Here is a 21,186-nt window from a genome sequence, read left to right on the forward strand (position 1 = left end):
CCGCAAGACTTGATTTGTGCTAGTTTCAGGTATTTTTGTGTGCTAGAAAGTGAAGTGTTAGAAACTGTATTGAATAGCTTGTGTTTATGGCTGAAATCCAAGGTAAAGAAAACAAATTTTTTAAAAACCTGCTGGGGCTACCGACCAGCGCCCCCGGAATAGCTATTCACAGAGAACTGGGGGCAGAGTTCTGGGAGGATCAGTGGGCGATGGCACCTTTACTTTTTTGGATTCGGCTGTGGGTCAATGAACACGCAACTCTGTGCAATTTTATCTTACGTACTGTGTTGGGCAGATCAGGATGGAAAAAAATCCCATGGTTAGCCTATGTCTCTGCTAAACTGGGGGAAGTTAACCTAAGTGCCCTGTTTCCGCCTGAATCTTTAATCACTAAGCCTGAGGGGGCAGCCTACAAGGTTAAACTGGGAGAAATTGTAGCTAGGAAAAAAACTCTCCTGGGATACACTCAGAAATGTGATTTTTTTCACTCTAGCATCAGCAATCTCTCTGGAATCCAACCATATTTGATTAGGAGCACTTTTAAAACAGATAGGTGGCTGATTACGAGGGCCCGCTTTGATTGTCTTCGGCTACAGGGAAACACGTGCAACTGGAAAAGTTTTCCCAGTGATGCCAGCTGCCCAGTCTGTGGCCACAAGCGTGAGGACCTTTTGCATGTGCTGTTCTTTTGCATAGGTTAAGCGGGTATCCGCAGAATGACCCTGGTCCCCGCCCTCAAGAAAATGGAGATTCGTTCACACAAGGTCGCACTTGAGTTTCTTCTGAGTGCCGAGTCAGTTTTTACATCCTGGGCTCTGTTGACCTTTTTAAAAAGAGCGATGTATTTTAGAAAGAACTTATTAAATCTGCAAGGGGGGGGTAGTTAGTGCTACTAATTTTTACAATGAACTGTGTATGGGGAAAAGTGGTTGAGTCTTGTTTTATGCTTGATTATAATGTATAACTTTTAAATATCCCCTCCCGATCGGCAAGTAAGTGCCAGCTATTTTTTTTTTTATTATTGTAGATTGTGACTTGTAATTTTCGGTATCTACTTTTATCTGTCTTTTATATAATTGGTGTCTTTGTAATGTTGAAAACGTGTAATTTATCTCTTTTTGTCGTTTAATGGAATTTTTTATACTTCCGAATAAACTTGTTTGATTGAATATATGTTTTATATTTCTGTGCTTCCTCTAGCTTCTGCTCTTTCTCTCTTCTTGCTCCACTTGCATGGAATTCTCTTCCTCCAAACATCCGAGAAACAATCCACACAGATTTGTTCAAAACCAAACTAAAGCCTATCTCCTCTCTTCCGACTTACCCTCTTAGCTCACCTCTCCTCTAACCTGCCTCTGTCCCTCACTTGCTCTGCCTCCACTCTAGCACTTCAGCCATAATATTCACATACCAAGAACATCTGGCCGTACCGCCTACCTGCACTTAGAAATGTCCAATGTTCATTGTCCTTAATCTATGTATGTCTACTTATGCACTGTCCCCGGAGACTGTCCATTTACTTCCCTCCACAACCGGGTCTGAGTGTCCCTAAAACTCACCCCCCTGTAAGAAGCTCACTGCTTCCCATCCATTCTGATTTCTTATCTATTGTACGTCTTTTGTGATCAATAGAGCTTTGTTCCTCCTGTATATAAATACATGATTATAAAAATATATTTGTGTTGAGTCGAGGCGATCTAGAGGCTAACTGCATTAGCCAGTAAAGGACTGTGGTTTTTGCTGAGCCACACTAGGTGGGAGGGCACGCCTAAAAATTGGCAGTAGCTGGCAGTGCCAGTGATGGGCAGGAGAAGTATATAAATGGAAAGACTATGGACCTGATTTATATATAGCGTTCTTCAATGGGAAAGTCCCATTGAAAATCGTATTGATAATCGGGCACAATGGCTGAGAGGGGAGTTGCTAAGTTTCAGAGAGAAAGCTGACAGACTATGACTGATGGAAAATGTGGCATTGCATGCAAGGGTGCATCAAGTCACAGCCCCATACTCGGAACATACTCAGATGTCCCGTCTGGGGCCATCTGTCTGTATAAGGGGGAAGACACTGCCTCCCCCACGCCATGCACTCTAGTAAACTAGAATTCCTATCTTTGGAAAGAGATATCAAAGCGAGAGCTGAGGTTCCCTATGGACCTCACACCCTCTTGTGGAAGTCAAGCTCACTGGACTATCGAATGTCAATGACATATGCCAACTGGCAAGTGTCTCTATCTCGAAAGACAAACCTAAAGGGGAAGTTATGCCACAGTGAAGTCAGTCACAGTCAACCAGCTGTGTAAGGTCTTCCAAACGGAGGGTCCTGAGGATGCAGCTCTCTAAAGTTCTATGACCCCATGTGAACTTTGAGCAAGAACCTGGTACCGTGAAAATCTAAACTTCACACAATGAGCACAAGACTAAAATGAAGGGTAATAGTTGCATGAATTGAGATCCCTTATTTTGAGAAAAAGGTAACTTGGCAAAAGTAGAATAAATACTGTAAGCTCCTACAAATAATGCATTTATAATTAGCGTTTTGTGGTTTTTCAACCCGTGGAGTATTACCTCAGCCATGGAGTATTACAAACCCCCTAGAGAACTACCCCCCCACTCAGTATTGCCACACCCATGTGTATTACCCACCAACAAGTTTAAAAAGATTATTCCAAGTTGTGGCAAACTTCTAAAACGTGAACTATTTTCTTAAGTCATTAAATACTCAATGCAAAGGTCACAGAGGAAGGGTGTGTTATTAAACTACCACCAATCAGAGATTAGGGTAGAATCTCTAACCCATGTTTACTTAAAAATAATTGCATTTATACTTAGGTTGTTATTTTAAAAAGTATACCTCAAAATGGTGAATCTCAGAAACAGATCTCAACAAAAGAAGCAGTTCACTAACAGATGAGTTTCAGCACTTGAATGATTTCACTAGACCTCCACCTATTTTTGCTATTTACTCTGGCATTTTAGGGAATTCTCGTCATGGGTAATGTACCTGCCATGCCCCCTGATGAACACGCATGTAATGAATGACGTTGTTATCATGTACACAAATGCAATACAGTTACAAACACATATACATATGTGCAATGTGCTAAGTTTGGTTCCTCATTTAGACCTAACGTACATTTTTTACTGCACCATTTCAGCATTTTTTCCAGTAAATATTAAACCAACATCTTAAATGAAACATAGCTGACGCTAAAAATAAAGTGTTCTCACTGGGTATCTGGGGACGAATAAACTCCCAACTCACGCCACGTGCAGCTCAATCCCCGCAGAGGCTCGAAATGCCCTATCACCCTTTGGTTCTGCAAAACACTAAAAACCTGGCTTTTTCAACAATAGCTGTAGGACACATAAAAATCCCCCTCTCCCTCCGCTGAGAGTACTACGCTACTTTAAAAATGCCAAGCCCACTGCTGGCACCCTTCCAGTCTAAAGCCCACTGCTGGCACCCTTCCAGTCTAAAGCCCATTGCTGCTCTCGAGTTAAGTTAGCTCTGTAAGCAATAAAATAAAAATAAAAATAATGCATCCCCAAAAGAACTACACATTAGCGAATCAGTAATATGTCCATCTTTCTCTTACAAACAAAGCCCCTTGAACATAAGGAAACGGATTATTGGGCGAAATCTGGTCCCAGTAATGAAGAAATTGTAACCCTCGCTACGAAGGTGCAAGTCTTTTTCACTTTTAAAATAAAAAAAAAAGTTGAAAGGTTTTGCTTTCCTTGAGAAAGTGATGACATGCATGAAGTTATCTATTCATTTAAATCCAGTTAATTCGCAGACAGTTTCACGTTGGCATCCTGCACGCCCCCTGTCATTTTCTAGCATGTACCATTCTCGGCGCATAGTACATCCGGTGCATGTGGACTGGAGCACATGCATGGAGTGTACGACATGTTGATTGTGCAACTGTGTCACTGTGCAACCAATATGGATAGATGTGCCAACAACGCCAAAAATATATGAACTTGTATTGTTGACTGCAATGAGGCAATGCTTGCATTATTGTGATCCCACTGCCCGTCTTACTTGGTTGGTTCAAGTGGATGAGACTCGTTATCATCAGTGCAATAGTAGGCTACCTTTTCAGAGCAGTCCACCCTGCTTCTACTTCCCGTAAGGGCTCATGACGGCAACAGGAGGTTTTGCCGCAGCAGAATTTGTCGAGGGGGAATTCATCAAAACATTTTTTTATTATTTTTGCTGCAAATATATGCGGGGGATGGGTTTAGATTAATATTTAATGTAAGGGGTTATAAAGGGGGGTCAGCTGTGGGGGTCTCCCCTGCAAATATTTGCAGCAAAATAAAAAAAAAATGATTAAATCTCACTTAGTCAATTGTTTTCAATAAAATCACATAGAACTGTGATAAACCTGAAGGTGTCTCCCTAGCTAGTCCCCGGGGATCTGTCATCCAGGTGGCCAGGACACAGCCATCGCTATTGGATCCAGCTCCTGGGGGTGGACCAGTGAGGAAGGATCACCTGGATGGGGGTCCTCGGGGAGTGGGACACTGACGGGTGAGACTTGACATCCCCCTTCCTTTGACACCTTTTCCCCCTCCTATCATGTAGTACATTCTAAACCACTGCCCCCCCCTTTTCCAACACGAACACTTTCGCACAACACAAAGGACTACTACGGACTAACACCAGAGCCGTTTACCTGACATGTCCCAATACAAGGGTCAGGCAAAGTCAGACAATTGATCAGAATCACAAACACCTGACGGCCCTGTCCCTTCCCCACAGGAATAAAAAGTGGAGCTAGAGAGTACAGTAAGAGCAGGGCAGACAGCACGACGAGACGGCTAATCAGGCACTGCAGTTCAAGCACAGGAGAAATGCGGTAGGAATCGAGAGGGTGGTGAGGAGAGAAGTGACACTGCTCTTTTCGTCCCAGACCAGTGGAACCTTCATGGAAGAAAGCCTAAGACCGCGAACAATAGCACAAGTGCCTTGCAGCAGGTATCAACGGTACACGGGGCAAGCCTACGCCGATAAGCAGGAGCGAGGGAAGCTCCCACGACCGTGGTACCGACCTTGACTCCAATGAAGAAGAAAAGTCAAGTGGTTCATCACCCCCTGTGAGTTGAAAGGGAAAATGATAAGAACCGCACTGTGTTGAGTGAGAATCTCAAAGGGGCAAATTTGAATCAAGTTCAATGACCTGTGTAAAGAACTATAACAAGTACTGAAGGGGAGACAAGCTGCAGAGGGAAACCGGCCCCATGTGGGTGGTAACTCGAGAGACTCTGGTCGAGACCCATATGAGAGAAACTACAGATACCAAAAGGCCATAGGAGAACCAGCGGAATAGGTCAAAGTGGTCATACTGAGGGTCAAGCAAAATCCCAGTACAATCGAAAGACTTTGATCTCCAAACTAAGTGAAAGAAAGGGAAGTGAATCCCGCAGGAAGAAGAAACAAGGGAAGCAAATCCCAAGAGGGGCAACATTGTGTTTGGAACTGTTTAAAAAGACATTTAAGATTTGTGGAATACAATACAAGAAGGGTCAGTGCTCAGAAGAGGGGAACCCAGGGTGAAGCCATCACCTTACGTGAAACTGTGATAAACAATTGAGAAGGGTCAACGCCCAGAAGAGTGGAACCTAGGGGTGAACCCATCACCTAGTGAACTTTGGAAACAAACTTTTCATTTGTTAAAGGATTTTTTGTTCTGTTATTTAAATCTGTCAGGTCCTCGAAGGCAAGAGACTTTCAAGTGAAACGAGACTTGGCCATCGACGGCCCTGATAGCTGAAAGTTCGAGAGTGTGTCCTGAAAGCTGCCATTAGAACTGTCATCTCATGCTGGAGAATCCCGAGCCTGTACTGTGCTCCCATCTTACCCCGTGTCCAAAACGTGGGAAGGTAGACCCAAGCTACTGCATCCTCACATATTATTTGAGAACACTTCTTTCTTTTCTTGAGAACTATCTCACACCCCTTTCTTGTATTGGTTGTGAGGTTGTGAGGTTTGGCAACAGGTTTCTTAGTATAGGCATTTTTATTTTGACATGACACCACTAGGACTGCCTTATTTTTCATTTGCTGGTCAACGCTTGCTCCCATCCTAGATTTAAGTTTGAATATGCGTTTTTCCAACCTGCATACAGCATTCATTATTCAATAAACACCCTTGAATTGTGATCACTTGTGTCTGTCTTACTTGTTGCCACTATGAGTTCCTCACAGAACCGTCATGACACTTCCTTCAACGCATGTCCTGAAATGAAGGAGTGCAAGGTGCGCCTCTCTATGCATCAAACCTCCTTGCACAGATGTTTTTCATTCTGCCTAAAAATATTAAATGTATGACTAACAAGGCCAATTTGTAATACAGCCCTTTCTTGATTTTTCAGCGGAACCTAACAGATATCAGCCTCTCGGAACAGGACGACGACGGTGCCACTGCCATGCACTTTGCTGCCAGCAGAGGCCATGCCAAGGTCTTGAGCTGGTTATTGCTACATGGGGGAGAAATGACCACTGATAACTGGGGAGGAACACCTCTTCATGATGCTGCAGAGAACGGAGAGCTGGAGGTAAGTTACATTTTGTTTCTTTTCTATAACACAAGAGACCAGTCTCACTGGCATATCTTTGTCTGTACACCAGCAATATTATTATTATAATTATTATTCTTAGGGTATTAATTGAGTAGGGACCTACCTTCAGGAAGCAGTGAAGTACTTTACAATCATAGGGTGAAGAATACAGTGAGGACTGCAAAGAAAAAGGTGTGGGAAGCCAACAGGAGGGTGGGCAATTGGCATAATGGGAGAAGACAGTGGGGGAAGTTCACTGAGTCTCAGGTAGGGTGGGGAGGGCAGGGTTTGTGAACCTAGGTGTTAAGGAGGAGCCATTCCTTGAAGAGGAGGGTCTTGAGCTCTTTCTTGAACTGTAGAAGTGATGGGGTAATGCTGATGTTGACGGGTAGAAGGTTCCAGAGTCTTGGAGCGTAGAGAGAGCCAGGCTGTCTTCTGTTTTTTTCCCTTCCTGCACCAGCAGAGTTAAATTCTGCACATGTTGTTACATCTGGTGGATCACAGGCCTCTGGAGATGCTGAGTTTCTCAGTGAGGTAGTTTGGGGACTTCAGCATGACAGCCTTGTAGATGATGCAACAGTATATGAAGATGACACAGGCTTGCAGCGGGAGCAATTGCAGTTTGATGAGGGTCGGGTGATGTGGTGGAATGAGTCTTGCTGCCACATGCAGGACACAATTAAGGGGAGCCAGGTTAGACACTGGAAGGCCTTCCAAAAGGGAATTCCCACCATCCAGGTGGGAGAAGACCAAAGCTTGGACAGCAGATCTGATGTTGTTTTCTGGGATGAAGGGCTTGATTTTCTGCAGGAGCGAAAGTTGGTTCCAAGCTTTTTGTGTCTTTTTTGATATGTGCTGTTTGAACGTGATGTGTCTGTTGAAGTCGAACCCAAAGGACTTGGCATTGGGGGCCATCTGAGGTCTGAATCCTTCAAGGTTCATAGCAGAGAGCCAGGTCTTAAAGTCAGGGTGTTCGGTGTTGTGGGTTAGCAGTAGGAATTCAGTCTTGGAGGGGTTGTGCTTCAGGTAAGCACTGGACATATAGGACTGGATCAATGTGAGGCAGGCCTTGAGTCGTCAATGGTGGATGTTTTGAGGTAGATCTGCGTGTTATCTGCGTATCAGTGAATGTGGACACTGTGTGGGGAGGAGGGTTCTGAGGAGTTCCATGTAAAGATTGAAGATCACAGAGGACAGGATGGATCCTTGCGGGACTCCACATGTGATGGGTAGAGTTAGTGGTCTGGAAGAATCCATTTGTAAGAACTGTTGGCAGTGTGCAAGGTAGGATTTCAACCAGATAAGGATGATCTCACGATCCCCATGCAGCGATGTAGATTGTCAGTGAGTGTCTATTGGTCTACTGTGTCAAATGTTTCTGAGAGGACAAGGAGAACTAGGAAGAACAGTCTTAAATAAGAATGCAGAGAGGATGTCATCTGCATACGAAGTGGCCTTGGGAGATGCACAGGTGGCAGTGAGGTCTTCCATAGTTAGTGTTGGAAAGGTTATTTATTTGTACATTTATAAATAAGTGCGCAAAGCCTATAGGCATCTAGGTGTTGGTTACATTGGTGGACGAAACAGTTCTAGTAGGAGATGTAAGACAAGGAGGGAAGGAAGGGGAGAAAATGTCAGTTGAAGAGGTAGGTTTTGAGCTGCTTTCTGAAGGAGTTGTAGGCTGGTTCATCTCGTAGGTGAGGTGGGAGTTTATTCCAGAGGGCGGGTGCGTGGACTGGGAAACTTGACCGTCCCTCTGATTTCTTTCAGTTGAACCTTGGTGTGATGTGGCGATCTTTGTAGCCTGATCTTACAGGTCTTGTTGAGGAGTGATTCTTGACTTTTCCAGCAAGGTACTGGGGGGCGTTGTTGGAGAGACATCAGTGGGTGATGGACCGGATTTTAACTTTGATTCTGTCCTTAACCGGTAGCCAGTGGGCAGCCTTTCTGGCCTCCGAAATGCAGGAATGCTTACCCATGTTGAGGGCGTTGTTCTGAATTGTTTGCAATTTGCCCATGTTTTTTTTTTAGGTGCTGCACAATAGTGAATTACAGCAGTCAAGTTTAAATTCTATGAGGCGTGGGCAACTTTGAGCTGGTTCTTGGTGGTAAGCTGGCGTTAATGAGTTTGGTGGTCTAGCCTAATGAAGAGGTAATGTGATTGACCTGGCGGGTCATGGTGAGGGAAGAGTCGAGTTATACACAAAGAGACTGTTATGTACAAAAGGTGGCTTTCACATAACCAGTAGTTTAAAGGTAAAGAACCTTTTATTTGCAAGTTGATGACATAAGACGACCCCCAGCAGGAGGAGTACAATCTTCCCACTAAGGCCCTGCTTCTTCACTGGCTCTCCTTGGAACCCTGCTACATAAGATGCAGTTCTATGTTCTATAGTATCTAAGTGACAATAGACATAGTGAAGGAAATATTATACACTCATGGTTTAACAGGTAAACATTGGAAACACTGCACATCCTAACACCTCTCCTCCTTAAACATAACAAGTAACTGTGTGGGTGAGGACCCACTAAAATTGAAACCTGTAAAACACATATTGAACAACTGAAATTGAAACCTGTAAAATAAATATTATACACTCGTGGTTTAACAGGTAAAACATTGGATGCGCTGCAAGTCCTGGCACAAATCAAGAGCATAGATATATGACATCTAGTGGTTGATTAGGTAGAGTCACAAGAAAGTCCCTGTCTCCAACTAACTGAAGACAAATTAACATTGAAACGGAAAAGCCACCCTTTCCTTATTCCAAATAGCTCCTCCTTTGACCAACACTGACGAACCCAAGTCTTTCACAACTTGCTTGGGTTCAGAAAACAACGAGGCTCCTTTACGAACTTTGGTGGGGAGCTTGACTTTAATCCAATCACCCTCTTTGACCTTGAGTTCCCTACAACAATTCTTCTGATCATACCTCTCCTTGGATCTAACTCCAGCTTCAAAAATTCTCCTTTTTACACTCTCTAGATCCACATCCACCATTTTTGATTTGCCCATCCAACCTGGACATAAATGAGTATTTGGTTTTCTTCCTCTCAAGATCTCAAATGGACTCACGCCTGTGACACTATGGGTAGTTAGCCTATACTGGAACGTGTGTTCCATCACTGTTCTCACCCAATCTCCTCCAGTAGCCACCGCTATCCTAATAGCCTCCATCAGAGTCCTATTTAATCGTTCCACACACCCATTACTCTGGGGATGATATAAAGAAGTATTCACCTGCTCAATCCCATGATTCTCTAAGAATTCTTTAAACTCTCTGGAAACAAGTTGGGTCCCATTGTCAGACAAACACTTTCTTGGAAACCCTTCTCTCCAAAACAGTTGTTCCAAAAATCTGATTATACTACTACTGGATATGTCCTTGAGTACACATACCTCCAGCCATTTTGATAATAAATCCATGACTACTAATAGGTAGCTATCTCTGCCAACACCAATATTAAATGGACCGAGGAGATCCAACGCAATTTCGTCCCAAGGGACACGCGGGGACTCCCTCACTACCATGGGAACTTTTTGCACTTTCAAGCCTTTGTTTCCCTCAATACATTCCACACAGTGTTTGACTTGTTCCTCTATGTCCTTGTCGATACCAGGCCAGCAAAATTCAGACCTCACAAGTCCCTTCGTCCTGGCCAGACCTAAATGCCCAACATGGGCCAACTCCAAGACAGACTTCCTCATACCGACTGGCACAACCATCTGGTGACCCTTGTATAAATAACCATCCTGAATCCATAGCTCCTCCCTCACTTTGGCAAAACCATTCATCTCGCCCCTGTGGCTCTTAATTTTACCTTCTGCAACCAGAGTAAGTACTCCTTGATATACAACATCCTCCGTGCAAGACACATCCCACTCACTTTTCTTTAATGTTTCATGCACCTGGAATATTTCTGCACTCTCCTCTGAACTTGTAAAGTCACTATCGTCAGAAATTTCCCTCTGGACAGATCTAGACAAGGCGTCTGCAACCACATTAACCTCCCCCTTTACGTGGAGCATGGTATACTGTAACCCTTGCAATGCCGTGACCCATTTCATAATGCGTCTTGACACTCCCTCCAAACCACCTTTCGTAAAAATTCCAACCAAGGGTTTATGGTCAGTGCAAATGGTGAAACTCCTCCCCCACAAGAATCTTTTAAATTTCTCGACACCCCAAACGCATGCTAGAGCCTCCTTCTCAATAACTGAATATCTAGATTCTGGGCCCTTCAAAGACCTGGACGCAAAAGCCACAGTCTGTAAACCTGTCTGATCCTCCTGCATCAGAACAGCCCCAACACCATAATCACTGGCATCAACAAAAAGCAATGTGGGTTTACTTTCCTCAAATATTTTCAAAATGGGAGCATTGACAATAGCCTCTTTTATCATCAAAAATTCTTTCTTGCACCGGTCACACCATTTAAAAACGACTCCCTTGCGAGTGAGAAATCTCATATTCCTCGACATTTCTGCTAACCCCTTGACAAATTTGCCGTAAAACTCCACCAGTCCCAAAAATGATAGTATGTCCCGTTTAGACTTAGGCTCCTCCATTCTTTTTATGGCCTCAATAGCCTCCTCCTTGGGTCTAACCCCTTCCCCAGTGATCTCATGACCCAGGTACACCACTTTGTTGGCTTTAAAAGTACATTTTTCCAAGGCAACGGTGAGGCCTGCCTCCTTCAAAATATCCAAAACTCTTTTCAAACGAACATCATGCTCCTTCTCATCGCTCCCACATACAAGAACATCATCCTGATAACACATCACCCCTTTTTCACCCCCAAATAATTTATGCATAATACTCTGAAACACACTTGCGGCTGAGACCAAACCAAATGGCATGCAAACACACCTGAACAATCCAATCGGGGTGATGAAGGCGGTGAGATCCCTGGAATTAGGGTGCAATTCAACCTGATGGTAGGCCGATTTAAGATCTAGTATGGAGAACACTTTTGACCCAGCTACTCCCACTATCAAATCATCTATTCGGGGAAGAGGAAACCTGTCTGCCACAACCATGCTGTTTAGATGTCTAAGATCTATACAGAGCCTCAAAGACCCATTGCCTTTTCTGACTACAACTATAGGACTGACCCATTCAGATGCTTCTATCTTTTCAATGACACCATCTCTTTCCATTCTCTTGAGTTCTTCCTCTACATCTCCTCTAAGAGCAAGAGGAATAGTTCGCAGTTTTGCAATCTTAGGGACAGCTCCTTTCTTTAGGCGAATTACATGTACAAAGCCCTTAAGACACCCCAATTTCCCAGATAACGTGGTTTGTATCTCTGTGGGCTCTCCTCCCGCAACAGACATTACCTGCTCGGGATGACTTGCCTCAAGCCTTATCTTCAATTCAGCTTGATCACTCCATGACAACAATTCACCCCCTCTGTTGGTAACATACACACAACCTTTGGCCTTCCTGTCCTTAAACTGTAATTCAGCATCAAAGCAACCTATAATATCTATGGGAACATCTCCATAAGCATTTGCTTTAACAGTATTTTCCCACAGAGTACAACTATCGAATTTGTTCCTCCACACTTCCACACTTATCAAGGTGTAGTCAGCACCACTATCCATTAGCATGCGTACGGGTACACCTCGAATTACAACCTCAGCATAAGGTTTCTGCATTTTCACTCTGCCATTGACAGCATTCACTGTAAATACCACTTCTCTGCCATCCTCACAATATGACTCATCTTCATAACTTGCACTTATTTCATGCACTTGATTTGACCCAGCATTAAAATGTCTACAACATCGGGCAATGTGCCCTCTCACACCACACTCATTGCATATGATATGAATAGCAAAGCAATCCTTATCCGAGGCTATATGCGACAAGCTTCCACATCTAAAGCATCTTCTCCCTGGAAAACCTCTGGATTGTCCTGAATCCCTAACCATCTTGAAAGAATTCATGTCTTTGGGAATCCCTCTGCTATCTTTTGCAGGAACCCATTGATGCCATCCTCTGCCAGTTGCCGGTCTGTTCTCTTCGCTCCTTTTAGCATTCTGCGAGGCGCGTCTTGGATTCCACGTACTCTGCCTCTGAACAACCTTTGACACCTTCAGCACTGAACCCTGACTCTCATCCAACTTGGGTTTACCATTGTTCACAGTATCCGATTGAAGAACTTCAATGCACTTATCTGTGTGTTCCACCATTTTCGCTATCTCAATTGCTCGATCCAAAGTGGGGTTCCTCTCTTTCCATAGTTCTTTCCTAATACTGTCATTGGAACATTTAATCATTAGCTGGTCTCTCAAGTGCTCATCCTGACAGTGAGTGAATTTGCATTTCACTGCTAAGCCCCTTAAAGCCGTGACAAAATCCTCGATACTTTCCCCATTCTTCTGCTCTCTCGTGGCAAATTTATATCTTTCCAATAAAATGTTCTCCTCCACTCTAAAATGCCTGTCCAGTTTGGCTAATGTCCTTTCATATGGACCAGCATCCAAAATGTCAGAAGGCTCCGGCAATCACTTTAAGACCTCTTGGCCTGCAGTTCCCAAACAGTGAAATAGCAATGCCTCCTTGCGCTCATTGGAGTAGTTGGCACCAAACACTGCTAAGGCATATTTGCTGAATCCTTCCTTCCAGTCTTCCCATCTAACCCTGGGTTCACCTGGCACTGCCAGAAAAAACACAGGAGCAGGCACATTTGCCATGTCTCAAAGTTGCAGAATAGAATAACAAGCTTGCAATTCTGGTTTAACCAATAGAGCTCCCACCCAAACAGGTAGGTGACACTAATTAAAAGATAGCTGCTTGGTTATGTACTCACCCTGGAGCGCCTCACCAGGGTCATCGGCGGCGACTCCTTTCTCAACCTTGCTCAGTGTGGGGCCAGGGTGTCCAATGGCCGCTCGGAAAACACACAACCCAAAATCCAATTATAAAAGTGCCAAAGCCGTGTCTTTGCCAGCCCGGTCTCCACAAGTTCAACAAAATTGCAGGGGTCCAATTCCAGCTCCCACAGACCACGGAGCCTCCAGGGGTTTTCCTCTGGCGCTAGCAATGTCCCTCCGGTGGATGCCACACACTGGATGTCAGGCTGTCAATAATCCACTGAAAAAGGCCCTCCCTCAGGCAAGTCAGGCTGGCTCCGCTCCACAGCCAGCACACTAGATCTGTAGAAAAGACGCTGGGGGTCGTCCTCCGGGTCCCAGTCAAAATCCTCGTCGCCAAATGTTATGTACAAAAGGAGGCTTTCACATAACCAGTAGTTTAAAGGTAAAGAACCTTTTATTTGCAAGTTGATGACATAAGACGACCCCCAGCAGGAGGAGTACAATCTTCCCACTAAGGCCCTGCTTCTTCACTGGCTCTCCTTGGAACCCTGCTACATAAGATGCAGTTCTATGTCCTATAGTATCTAAGTGACAATAGACATAGTGAAGGAAATATTATACACTCATGGTTTAACAGGTAAACATTGGAAACACTGCACATCCTAACAGAGACTTAACATAGGTGTCAACAATAATGTTGTGACCGTCGATGATGAATGCTTTGTATGCCTGGTGAAGTTTTGCCAGGCAGGCAGGCGGGCCAATGAGGAGAAGTCTGTTTTTTCATCATGCAGGGAGAGTCTGTGTGTGCGGCCATCCATGATTGGATAGTTCAGTTGACCGTATTTATTCTGAGAGTGTCTTTGTGATGGTCGCAAGAAATTGGGATGAGAATGTGAGTATCATTGTCGTAGTTAGTGTATGAAATGCCGAGAGAGTCGAGATGATCGAACAGTGGTTTTGTATACATATTGCAGAGTGTAGGGGAGACACAGGAGCCTTGGGATATTCCGCATGATGTAGGCGTGGGATTGGCAACAGCATCCCCAGCGAAGACTCAGGATGATCTATCGGCCAGGAAAGAGGCAACCCACTTGGTGTCAGCCGGCGAGACGAAGGCTGAGGAGATGAGGGCATGACAGATGATCTCATGATCCATAAAGTTGAATGCGCAGAGAGATCGAGCAGCAGGAGAAGTGAGAGGGAGCCCTGGTCAAAGGTGTCATATAGCTGATTCTTCAAGTCTAGGGGGCAGTTTCAGTTATGTGTTTTGGGCTGAAGCCTGATTGTCGGGTCCCCAGAATTTGGTGAAGTTCGAGCAATGACTGCATCTGTAGGTAAGCGACTCTGGCCATGATTTTCAGGAGGAAGGGGACCGTTGTAACAGGTCAGTAGTCGGTAAAGATAGCAGGTTTAAGCGAAGGCTCTTTTAGCAGCAGGGAGATCCAGGATTCTTTCAGGGCAAAAGGGACAGAGAAAGTGGTGAAGGATGGATTAATAATGATGGTGGTAAGGGGTAGTAAGGGCTCTGCACACTACTCTATTGTGGCTGGGCAGGCATCTCCCTTTCAACAGGAAGGCTTGAGGCCTTTGATGATGTTTGGCAAGGGTGGAGGTGCTAGTGGGTTGGAACTGGAATGTGGGAATGTCTGTGTGGTCTTTGGGAAGGAGTGCTGAAAGCAGGCCCAGTGTTTGGCTTTTATTTTTTCCTGTAGTTGTGAGATCTTGCCTGGGAGAGTGACTTGGATGTGATTGCACCAGGCATTATTGTTTGTGGTGGAGGAAGGTGGTGAGATGGAGTTCTCCAGTTCACATGGGCTGGAGACCGCTTTAGTGATTCTCTCGTTGTCGGTGGCTGCTTTGGAGCGCAGGTTGGCTTGTTTGTAATGGAGGGAGATTTCGGAGAGATGGGATGTGTTGGCTGTAGTGGGGTCTTTGTGCCAAGCTGCTTCAGGTGTCAGGGGTGAAACATGAGCTGAGGTGTGAGGTCTTTTTGTTTTTCTGTGCTTTTAGGGGGGGTCATGAGATCTACAGTTTTGCATAGCAAGGCATTGTTATGTTCAACGAGGGAGGTGGTGTCATGTGGAAGGGGCACGGGGTGGTTGAGAAGTGGGACGATCATATTGCTGGTCAAGTTGCATGTGCTGAGAGCCATGGTAGTGACTGAGAAAGCTCTGGCTGAACGGGTTTGGTGGCCATGCGCATGGTCAAGGTCTGATGGTCTGACGACGGCATGGCAAGTTGGGTAGAATGGATATGTTACTTTTGTAGTTGTTGTTATGCCAGATGGGATGTGTAGTTTGCTGTCGGTTGTGGCATTAGTCTCTGCATGTTGGTGGCTCATGTTGATCTTGTTGATGAAGAACAAGTTGATGGTGGTGGATTATTGGGTGTAGTGTGCTACCGGTGTGTGGGGAGAGGGTTGATGCACTGTCTACAATCCATTTTACAAAAGGTCCATATCATTTGGATGTCCAAGGTGAACTGAGAAAAGATTTGTTCTTAAGGACAGTATAGTTCAGTCACTGTAAATTTAAGGGTTACCACTTGGGCAGTCGCTGCTTAATGTTTTATTAATGTTTTGGTAACACAGTTCGACTTTTAGGTAAATATAGGGGAAAATGGTGCAGAGGGGAAGTAATTGGTTTACTTAGATTTAACATCAATGCATTGGAATTTGATACAATATGTAATTGTTATGGACTCCTATTAAACACATTCTGGAGGACCATATTTTAAATGTGGATAATGCTCCTTGCCAACAAATCGTCAACAAAATGTTATGTAAGCAAACGATACGCATGGCCCCACCACATTACCTTAAAATTAGTTCTAGGAGAGTTTGACACTAAAGACTTTTATACATATCAAGGTGCTGTACAATGTAATGTAAATCAAGTGTTGCCTTGTATTTTTCAGGATACTTTAGACTTTAAGACCAATTGTGCTAATTGTGTGTTGAGCGATAAAGACCTCATTTTTTGTTAATATGCCCTTGTCTTTTAGCTTTACGCAAGTACTGGTTAACACCTTATTTCATAGCGAAGGGAATAAGGACTTGTATGGTAGCCAACACTTATTTCATTAACTGTAATGGCCAGTTTTTATACAGTTTGAGTATGTTAGAGGTGCTCTTTCCTGTGCCCTTGTAGGGTATGAATTTTCCTGAAATATGACAATCAGTGGTTCTTGATGTAGTAATTGTTTTAATAAGAAGCGTTAATTTGAGTTTTATGAATTGCAATATATTAGCTAACTGAAGTTAAGCTATTTTATCTTCATGGGTTAGCTATCATGTGCTCGTTTAGAAAATATTAGCTATATGGCTATTTTAGATGTAAGCATTGTGTATTTTTGGGGAAATCGATGTGTTGGATTGAATTTTGTTAACAGAGACATCTGAATAAAAAATACATTAAAATGTCAATTGTGCTCATTTATAGCACTCCTGACCTTGTTCAATGGTCAGAACACATTGGAAGTTAAAGAGATCTCTTTTTGGATGCTGAGGGTTCCCCAAGAACAACGTTGTGAAATGTGGATGTACTTCTTCACAGTTCATTTTTTGTAACAGTTGTAATGGGTGTTCAGGGATTCCCCCAAAAAGATGTTTTCCAATAGAATGAAGACCTTTTTTAAAAAAATACTCGAGCACTTATTGTTTGAAACAGATGTTGCTTCATTTGGAATTTTGGCATCCCCCCAACAGAATTTTTGACAAGTTGTGCAACGTTAATGCTCAGCTGGAAAAGTTTATTGTCAGATCAAGAAGTTCTTTTTTGGGATCAGCTCATGACTGCCATTGCAATCATAGTAATAACATATTTTCATGTATCTTGTCAAAAAGAATATAAATTCATTATAACATTCATCATCAAAAACTGCTAAAACAGATCATGTTATTTAAAGAACATCCTTCCACCTTATTGACCTGAACTACAGATAAGCACTACAAACACATGAGAGGAGTTTGCACAGTGGATATAGCAATTATATAAAACATGTCTAAAGGGGAGGGGGAAAAAGGCTAGCAGTTCTATCATACCTTACTCTTGCAGCCTGCGCCACCCTACCATCTTTTTAGATCATCATTCATTTGTCTAATCCTTCAAGATATCCAGGCAGAAGAGTTTTGGGACAAGGTTTACACTCCAAAGATTTTTCAAAATAAGTGGGCACCAACTTCGCTCTATATAGGGTAATCATAGTTTTAGATTGATGTAGCTTGGCATTATTGGCCTAAATTTGCGTTCAATACTCAGTTATGCTATGTTTCAGTGATAAGATCAGGCCTAATAGTGCTTAGTGACTAGTGTAACATCTTGGCATTCTAGGGTCTTGAAATTCCTGTTGATCTCCAAAATGTACTGATCCATTTTAAAAAATTCACACTTCAACTTTCAGCAAACCTCTCCCAACTAGTAGTTATGTTATGTTATGTTATTCATATACTTGTTACGTGCCGGAAGCCTGCAGCTATCAGGCCGTGGGAAAGCAACCATAAACATATCAGCATAGAACCGTACTAAACAGACAAGAGGGGGAGAACCTAGTTGAGATGTCTGGTGTTGCCATTTTAATTCGTAAACCCTTCTCAGGTCTTATTTGATTACCCATGATAAGGGAAGATTTACCTGCAACCAAATTTTCTGCCATATTCTGGACCACTGAAGTGATTGAATATGTATAAACAACAACACACACAAACAGTTCAGTACAAGAATACTCTGTCATTAGTGATGTACTTGTATCACTGCAAACGCTGACTTTGCACTCCCTGTCTGCTGCATGGCTCTTCGTCTTTCCCATATTTTCTGCTAATGAATCACTATCTCAATCATATTGATTAGTGGATTTCAACCTCTAGCTCCTTGCCAACCATTCGCCAAAGATTTATTAATTTCAAATGGTTGAGGCAAAATCTTGAAAGAAAAGGTGAAGCCTGATTGCATCCATCCTGCAAGCATTTCAGTTTGAACTGTCATTTCAGGATTGTCATGTAGATTTAGCCCAACTCAATATCCCACCTCATACTTCAACCCCAACTAACTCTGACACATTAATTCTGCCTTCGGAAGTCACATTGCATCTTTTGTGTTGTACGGCGTGCCTCACGGCAGCTCATTCGACGCGATCACCGGTGACTGCCATGGCGTTTGGCACAACGTGATATGCGTTCCAGAATACCATTCTCAAGAATCCTATTTATTTTAATGTATTTAACTGTTTTTTTTTTATAACGCTCCGAATACCATTCCTCAGTTCGGTTTCTAAGTCCAGATCCGGGATTCTACCTCTGTTGCTCTGCGTGCTTTTGTTTTCAAGACCAGCTTGTTGCCCCTGTGCTATCCTCCGGTCACATACTAGCGCGATGCACGCAGCACCGCCAAGCACAACATCACGTTTGTTCTTCCGTAACCTGGAAGCAGACGGAGGGTGAATGCCATATCGGAGATCTGTGTCTGTAAATGTACAGTAAGAAAGGGCTTCTGTGCTTCACAGCTGTTTTTTTTTACCCTGCCGTGGCACATCTTGGATTGTTTCCACTCCTATTTGTGTACAGTGTTCTTGACTCCTGATTTGTACTTCGACTACCCCCTTTGGCATTTCAATTTGGCTTTGGTGTTTACTCATATGCTATTACTTGGTTACTTTGATCTTGGATCGCCTCTTTTGGCCTTCCTTTGGATTGGGATTTTGCTTGGGTAAACTGTGACTTTTATGTTATTTTGGAACTGGCCCGGACCTTCTGGGATACTGTGGAATGTTCTCGGCTAGGATTGTGGAACTGAACCATCTTTTAATTCTCAAGACAAGAGTATCCTTGGAGTCGTTTTTCACTGGCTCTTCCCTTCCCCTCAGAATTAAGCCTCTTCGCTATATTCCCTTAGTTCGTTTTGAAAACTGGATCTTTTTACCATCTCCTAGGATATTCACTCCCAGGTAATAAGAGTTCATTTAGGGAATGCGGGGGAGATCCGTTATGTACATAGTGATCTGACCTCTGTATATGTGTCTTCCTGCGGATCCTGCCCTGAAGTGTGGGTACACTTCATTGGCCTTTGGTCCAATCATCCTATTAGGAGCGCCCATTGAACTCCCCCTAAGGGAGTATTGGGAGAACTGCTTTATATTACGACTTGTGCGGGAAGTATAACAGGAAATCTGCAATAACTTGGCATTTTATGGTAACTAAATACAATTAGAAGATCACAAAACGGTGAAACCCTGCTGAGCATGAACACCTATTAGCAACGGTATCAGGTAATAAAATTGCGGCAAAAATGTCGCTGGTAACAATAATCGTGGCAAAAATGCTGTGGTTTGACCCGGTAAAGGTGTTCCCCATTATACCGTTAAAGGGAGCGGGGGTTGCGGGGGTGTCCCCGGCTCCCCTTAAATGGTATAACGGGTCTGGGGGTTGTGGGGATATCCCCTGCATCCTTTACATGATTGTGGTGCAAAAAACCATGGCATTTTTACCGCGATATTTTGTATTCACAGCCATTTTTGCCATAATTTTAAGACATGGAACCTTAGCAACCGGGGCAGGGAAGCCACCCAATCACGTTGCTTGGATAGCGGATTGAATCCAATTATTCAAGCCTGGGTTCTGAGCAACCTGAAGGCTGACTCATCTATCCCACCATCATCTCCTCACCCTCCCCTTCTCTCTGGTCTCGGTCTCTTCCCTCCCTTGACCCCACTTACCTGTTTCCTTTAGCAAAAGCAGCTGCGCCCATCCAGCGGCAGCCTCCTGGTCTGCCGTGGAAATAGAGCCCCGCCTTCCACCTCTGCGTGGCTATCTTAAGTAAGTATTTTGTTTCAATGAATGGCTCCCCACAAGCGCGTCCCGTTCATTGAAACAAAATACATTGCTGTCAGCACCCAGGTTTTCAGATTGAAACCCTGGGTGCTAATGGCAATAAAACCCGATATGGCCTGCTGGATCGGGTGGTAACTGTTCCGGGGCACTTCATTAAGGCCCTCGCGTGCTCAGGACTATATCTTGTTCCCCGGGCCATTACCACCTGATCCGTCCCGGATCGGTTGGTAATGTTGGAGTGTGGATCACATAATTGAATTGAATTTTCTGAATTTTCTGGGGGATCCCGTACACCAGAATATCACCCAAATCACAGGAGCTTTACTTTCATTGCTCCCTTGTCTCCTGATCACTTCCATTTATTCAACATTTTCATCTGGGCTGGGTGCTTGTTAGGACATTCTCTGAAGCCATGCTCACCATTGGGGGTAGATTTCTCTCCGCTGCAGGGGTCTCCCTCTGGAACAGCCTTCCTGCCTCCCTGAAACTTGAAGAGAACCATCTCCGGTTCCGGAAGCACCTCAAAACCTTCCTCTTTGCCTCCACTTTCTCTCCCCCTCAACCCTGTTAATATTACTGAAACTGCACTGAATCTGCATCAGGGTCACTCACCTACCCCGGTCCGTAGCCCTGCCACTCTCCCCTGCACTGCCTACCTGGCAACCCCTGCACTGTGGGACTGTCTCTGTATCCCTACAGCCCCTCCTCCCAGCACTTGTCTGCACTTATCTTGCACTTGCCACCAGCTGGCCCTTATTATTTATCTTGTTCTACTAAACCTGTACTGCACTTCTCCTCTCCCTTTCCCCCTTGCACTTTTCCCTTCCCCCCACCCTACACTTGCGCAATCTGAATGACACCTGGCCTAGTAGGCTCATTGTCTGTCTCCCCTTGTTCCCCCCCACCTCGTCGCGCCTTGAAACACTTGTGTATAGGCGCATTATAAATGCCATATCATATCATATC

At 44.1% G+C, this 21,186-nt stretch overlaps 1 protein-coding gene across 8 annotated transcripts in view; it reads left to right on the forward strand.

The window, feature by feature from the left end:
• ESPN (espin) overlaps positions 1–21,186 on the forward strand; it is a 1,343,653-nt gene that overhangs the window by 475,732 nt on the left and 846,735 nt on the right. For all 8 annotated transcript variants that reach the window (XM_069610300.1, XM_069610294.1, XM_069610295.1 and 5 more), the window contains one exon: positions 6,383–6,565. In XM_069610300.1, the coding sequence (XP_069466401.1) occupies positions 6,383–6,565 (183 nt within the window). The remainder of the gene's footprint in view (positions 1–6,382; positions 6,566–21,186) is intronic.

This window comes from Ambystoma mexicanum, chromosome 8 (genome assembly GCF_040938575.1).
Source record: "Ambystoma mexicanum isolate Mex_15411 chromosome 8, UKY_AmexF1_1, whole genome shotgun sequence".
In the NCBI taxonomy this organism is placed as follows: domain Eukaryota; kingdom Metazoa; phylum Chordata; class Amphibia; order Caudata; family Ambystomatidae; genus Ambystoma; species Ambystoma mexicanum.